Genomic DNA, 6,000 nt, shown 5'->3' with positions numbered 1-6,000 from the left:
TAAAAAAAAAAAAAAAAGAAAGAAAAACAAAATAAAACAAAAAAAATCTCTTTCCTCATCTAAAATTACTAATAAGAGGAAGAAACAGCTGGACACAATGTGGGAGAGAATGTAACCCATAACAGGTTCCTACAAATTGATTTTTTAAAATGCAGAAAACTCAACAAAAAATTAAAAAGAAAACCAGAATAGGTATTTACCCATGAAAAAATAACTAAATGGTTAATATACATTTGTAAGCTTGCTCATTTGTAAGGTTACCTCAGTAGTAGCCAAGGAAACACAAATTAAAACTATAGAATACTACTTTATACCCACCAGAATAGCTAAAATTATATTAGTTTAATAGCAAGTGTCGACAAGAATGCAGAGCAGTGAGAACTCACATACTCTTCTGATGGGAGGACAAACTGCTATAATCTCCTCAGAAAACAATTTGGCCTTATCTACTGAACTTGAAAATATGCAGCAATCCTACCACTGTGTCTTTACCAACATAAATGCATGTATATGTGCTCCAAGAACCTTGTACAAGGATGTTCAAAGATACAATAGCTTAGCTTCAAACTGAAAACCCAAGTTCTCATCAACAGAAAAACAGATAAATTATGGTATATTCATATGAGTATACAGCTATTCCTACATGAAACAATAAGAATGACTTGCCCACATAATTTTGAAAGAAGCTAGATACTAAATATACATACATGATGTATCTAGAGCTCAAAATTAGCAAAGCAAAACTGTAGTGTTAGAATTATAACAGTGGCTATTTCTGGGAAGGCGATGGGTGGTGATTAGGAGGATGCATGAGGGCCGCTTCTGGGGCACTGATAATATTCTATTTCTTGACCTGGGTGGTAGTTACACAGGTGTAGCTCTGTGATAATTTAGTGAAACCTACATTCTCTATGTGTGAGAATGTATTTTTCACTACAAAAAAAGTTTGAACAAAAGCAAAAACCAAAACAAACAAAAACCAAAAAATAACCTGGCTATGTTTATTCCTAATTCAGAGGGCTGGAATTTTTTTTCCTCAGCAACAACATAATGAATCAGAACTGAAGTATTTGGCATGAAAAAGTCTTATTACTCTCTTACATCTTCGGGTGCAATAATATTAATTCTCACAAACTTATGTGATTTATTTACATTAATAACTATATATTCCATTTTTTATCATGCAGATTAAAAAAAAAACATAATTAGATTCTTATTAGATCAAGTCCAAATTTCTCAGCCTGCCATTGAAAGCCTTCTGTCATTTAAAAGAAGCTTTTTTGTCTCCTAGCTTCTAGGTGGCTCCATCTATCCAGGAGAAAATTATCTATGTGACAACTCAAACTCTCCATTCCTACTAGTTTGGCTTCTAGCCAGTTCTCACTCAGTTATCCTTTTCTGATTGTCTGTTTCTCATTCCCAAGAGCCTAAACTTTAAATAGCCTCCAAGAATCTAAGTCTTTCCTTCTCCCTGAAACCTAAATAATTAAGTATATAAATGATGTTTTCATATTTTTTTGTTTGCATTATCTCTTCCAAGACTTAAAATTTAGATTGCCTAGTCCATCAAAGTTACTAGTTCACTTAGAGATACAGTAAAAGCCTGATAAATATCTGGTATCTGCATGTGGATATATGGGACGCTAGACAGTAAAGAGGTAACAAAAAGTCAACTATTCCTCGATGGTCTCTAAAAGCATTAATGCTCTGGAGGCTTTGAGCTCCAGACAGAAGTTTAGCTGGGTATTTTCTTTCTTTCTTTTTTAGCTGGGTATTTTCATTACATACAACATCTAATGAGCACTAAAACACAAAATTATGGGTGAAGGGCAAAAAACATCTAGTTAAAATAGGAAGATTTGAACTATACTACAAGTTTAAATATTTAAGTACACAGAATACTTTCATGAATCCCAATGAATTCAGTAAAAGACTGAGCAAATATCAATAAATCTTTTAAATGCTGTTAAAAATAGTCTTATTCACTATTTGGAGATATCCTAATAATCTCTGGTGATATAGTACTTTTTTGTTTTTTGTTTTTTTAAACACAGGGTCTCATTCTGCCACCTAGGCTGGAATACAGTGGTTCGGTCATGGCTCACTGCAGCCTCCAATTCCTGGGCTCAAGCAAACCGCCCACCTTAGCCACCCAAGTAACGAAGACTACAGGCATAGACTACCATACCCAGCTAATTTTCTATTTTTGGTAGATATTGGAGTCTCACTATGTTACCCAAGATTGTCTCAAACAAAATCCTCCTCAAGTAATCCTCTTGCCTTAGCGTTCCAAAGTGCTGGGATTACATGCATGAGCCGCTGTGCCTGAGCAGATAGTGCTTTTAAAATAAGCAAACAAGTAGAATAAACCAAAAATTAATCAAAATTTAGTGACTGGTTAATCTCTGAGGAATGTTAGCAATCTGGTATGATATGACAAATTAGTGTATGGTATCAGAAACAAAGAATAATTAGCAAATATAAAAATTAAGTTTTGGTCAATGATGCAATCAAAAAAGAAAAAATTTTTACAAATTAATTTATTTACAACTTATTACCTAAGCTAATAAATAACTGTTTTACTGCAACAAAACATGTTTAAAATATTATTAAGTGAGTGCGTCTTTACATTAATCCCCCAGACTCTGTTCAGCAAATACCGGCATGTGCCATCACTTCAGAAGTCCGTAATGAAACCAGTGGTTGACCTAGTCTATACAGAAGATCCAATTAATATGCCAGTAACCCCTAAAAGGGACATTAGTAGTATTCCTCTTTGCTGAAAAAGTATATGTCATTGAAATATTAAGTTAAAAATCCTGAAAAATTTCAACATACGTGAGCTTTATGATAAGGGTTGTTGTCTTTGATTCCTGGCAAATATCTACGTCTTCCGAAAATGGTCTGAACAAACCCATCTCTTTTACAATTCTTCACTGTCTCACTCATGAATTGATTAATCCCTACAAAGAAAATACAGAAATAATTAATTAGAACAAAAGTCTATCCTTCACTTCATTCACTGGTTTAAATATAGCAAAACATACCAAAACCCTACCATGATTTACTGATATTTCTAATATATTGTTGTATTCCATTTGCTACTATTTTGTTAAGGATGTTTGCATAAATTTTCATCAGAAATATTGGCCTGTAGGTAGGTTTTGTTTATTTGTTTGTTTTGATGTGTCTTTGTCTGGTTTTGGGATCAGGGTAATACTGGCCTCATAGAATGAGTTTAGAAGTGCTCTCTTCTATTTTCCAAAATAGTTTGAGTAGGACTGGTATTAGTTCTTTAAATTTTTGGTAGAATTCAGCAGGGCAGCCATTGAGCTCCAGGCTTTTCTTTGTGGGAAACTTTTAATTTATGGCGTGAATCTCATTACTTAGACTGTTCAAGTTTTAGATTTCTTCTTGGTTCAATGTGTCTAGGATTCCTATGTGTCTAGGAATTTACCCATTTCTTCTAGATTTTCCAAATTACTGGCATATTGTTGCTCATAGTAGCCACTAACGATCCTTTGAATTTCTGGGATATTTGTTGTGCTGTCTCCTTTTTCACTTAGGATTTTATTTTGATCTTCTTCTTTTTTCTTAGTCTGGCTAAAGGTGTGTCAATTTTATCCTTTAAAAAAAAAAAAAACAAGAACAAAACAAAAACCAGGCCAGGTGCAGTGGTTCAAGCCTGTAATCCCAGCACTTTGGGAGGCCGAGGCGGGTGGATCACGAGGTTAGGAGTTTGAGACCAGCTTGACCAACATGGTGAAACCTCATCTCTACTAAAAATACAAAGATTACCTGGGTGTAGTGGCACATGCCTGTAATCCCAGCTACTCAAGAGGCTGAGGCAGGAGAATTGTCTGAACCTGGGAGGCGGAAGTTGCAGTGAGCCAAGATTGTGCCACTGCACTCCAGCCTGGGCGATAGAGTGAGACTTCGTCTCAAAAGCAAAACAAAACAAAACGACAGCTTATTTTCAGGCCAGGCACAGTGGCTCATTGTTGATATTCACTCAGGGTGGCTGGCAAAATATTAAGGAAAATATTAGGGAAAGTTATAGATTATAACCTCAAACCTTTTGGAAGGCCAAGAAGTTTTATTGAGGCATGCTGAAGGCAGCCGCCTCATTAGCATTAGCATAAGAAAGAGAGAGACAATCAAAGGCCTTCCCAGTTTTAAGTCTGTTTACCACACATCCCTTTGTCTCTACTCTGTTTACTCACGTAAACTTTGGGCTGGATGGTCCTCTGAGAGGGAGATCAAAGAGGAATCACCTGTTATTAGTGTTTACTCTGGGCCCAGAACCTAAAGCTTTTATCATTCATAAAACCACTCTTTTCACCATGTTAATTATCCACAACCATGTTGACTCAGAACCTCTATTATGAATAAATTTGTGGATGGATAGAAGGTCTTGGTCAATTGGTTGAATTTTACTCTCTGAAAGCAGCCAACAGCCATCCCTGCCCACTTGTATCACTGTAATGGTGTGAGAGTGCATTCGTTCATCCATTATTGAGTCAGGGTCTACAGGACAGACAGGTGGTGGTTGACATCTTAGCTGATGCTTGTAATCCCAGGCTGAGATGGGCAGATCACTGGAGGTTGGGAGGCCAACATGGCAAAATTCAGTGTCTATTAAAAATGCAAAAATTAGCTGGGCATAATGGCGTACACCTGTAATCCCAGCTGCTTGGGAGGCTGAGGCAGGATAATTGCTTGAACCCAGGAGTTAGATGTTGCAGTGAGCCAAGATCACACCACTGTCTGCCAGCCTGGATGACAGAGAAAAACTCCATCTCAAAAAAAAGAAAAGCAATAACCAATAATGATTTGTTTTGTTGCTCTTTTGTATTGTTTTGTTTCAATTTCATTCTTTATTTCTACTCTGATCTTTATTATTTCTTTTCCTCTACTAATTTTGGATTTGTCTTGCTCTTTTCTAGTTCTTTATGATGCATTGTTAGGTTATTTATTGCAAGTTTTCTCCTTTTCTTTTAAATGTGGGCACTTATAGCTATAAACTTCCTTCTTAGCACTGCTTTTGCTGTATCCCATTGGTGCTGGTATGTTGTATTTCCATTATTAAGAAATTTTAAAATTTCCTTCTTTTTAATTGACTCACTGGTCACTGATGAGCATATTGTTTAATTTCCATGTTTGTATAGTTTCCAAAATTCCTTGTTATTGATTTCTAGTTTTATTCCATTGTGGTCAGAGGAGATACTGATATTAATTTAATTTTTTGAATGTTTCAAAACTTGTGATCTAACATATAGTCTATCCTTGAGAATAATCCATGTGCTGAAGAGAAGAATGTGTATTTGGTAGCCACTGAATGAAATGTTCTACAAGTATCTATTAGGTCCATTTGGTCTATAGTGCATATTTAGTACAATTTCTTAGATTTTCTGTCTGGAATATCTGTCCACTGCTCAGAGTGGGGTGTTGAAGTCTCCAGTTATTATTGTCAGGATCTCTCTCTTTATCTTTAGCTTTAATGATGTTTGCTTTATATGTCCAGATGCTCCAATATTGGGTACATATATAATTCTTATATTCTCTTGCTTGACTCCTTATTCATTATATGATGACATTCTTTGTCTCTTTTCATAATTTTTGTCTTGAAATCTATTTTGTCTGACACAAGTATAGCTACTTTTGATCTTTTTTGGTTTCTGTTCGCATGGAATCGCTTTTCCATCCCTTCATTTTCAGTTTATATCTTTAGAGGTGAAGTGTGTTTCTTGTAGGCAACAGAGCATTGGCTCTTGTTTTTCTTTTTTCCAAAATCTATGCAGCCACTCTAGGTCTTTTTATTGGAGAGTTTAGTCCATTTACATGTAGTGTTATTACTGAAAGGTAAGGACTACAACATTTTGGTGTTTTCTTGTTTTGGGTTTTTTTTTTTNTCTCCTTTCCTTCATTCCTGTCTTTCATTTAATAAAGGTGATTTTTTTTTCTGGTGGTATGATTTAATTTCTTGCTTTCTAATTTTTG

The 6,000-nt window shown here is 35.2% G+C and overlaps 1 protein-coding gene across 1 annotated transcript in view; it reads right to left on the bottom strand.

Moving 5' to 3' along the window:
• LOC108292557 (DNA polymerase theta-like) overlaps window positions 1–6,000 on the bottom strand; it is a 100,292-nt gene that overhangs the window by 1,431 nt on the left and 92,861 nt on the right. Inside the window, 1 exon segment of the mRNA XM_017513538.2 lies at window positions 2,839–2,963. Within this exon segment, the coding sequence (XP_017369027.2) occupies window positions 2,839–2,963 (125 nt within the window).

The sequence above is a fragment of the Cebus imitator genome, unplaced genomic scaffold (assembly GCF_001604975.1).
Source record: "Cebus imitator isolate Cc_AM_T3 unplaced genomic scaffold, Cebus_imitator-1.0 Scaffold494, whole genome shotgun sequence".
NCBI lineage: Eukaryota > Metazoa > Chordata > Mammalia > Primates > Cebidae > Cebus > Cebus imitator.
This window is presented reverse-complemented; position numbering and strand designations above follow the sequence as displayed.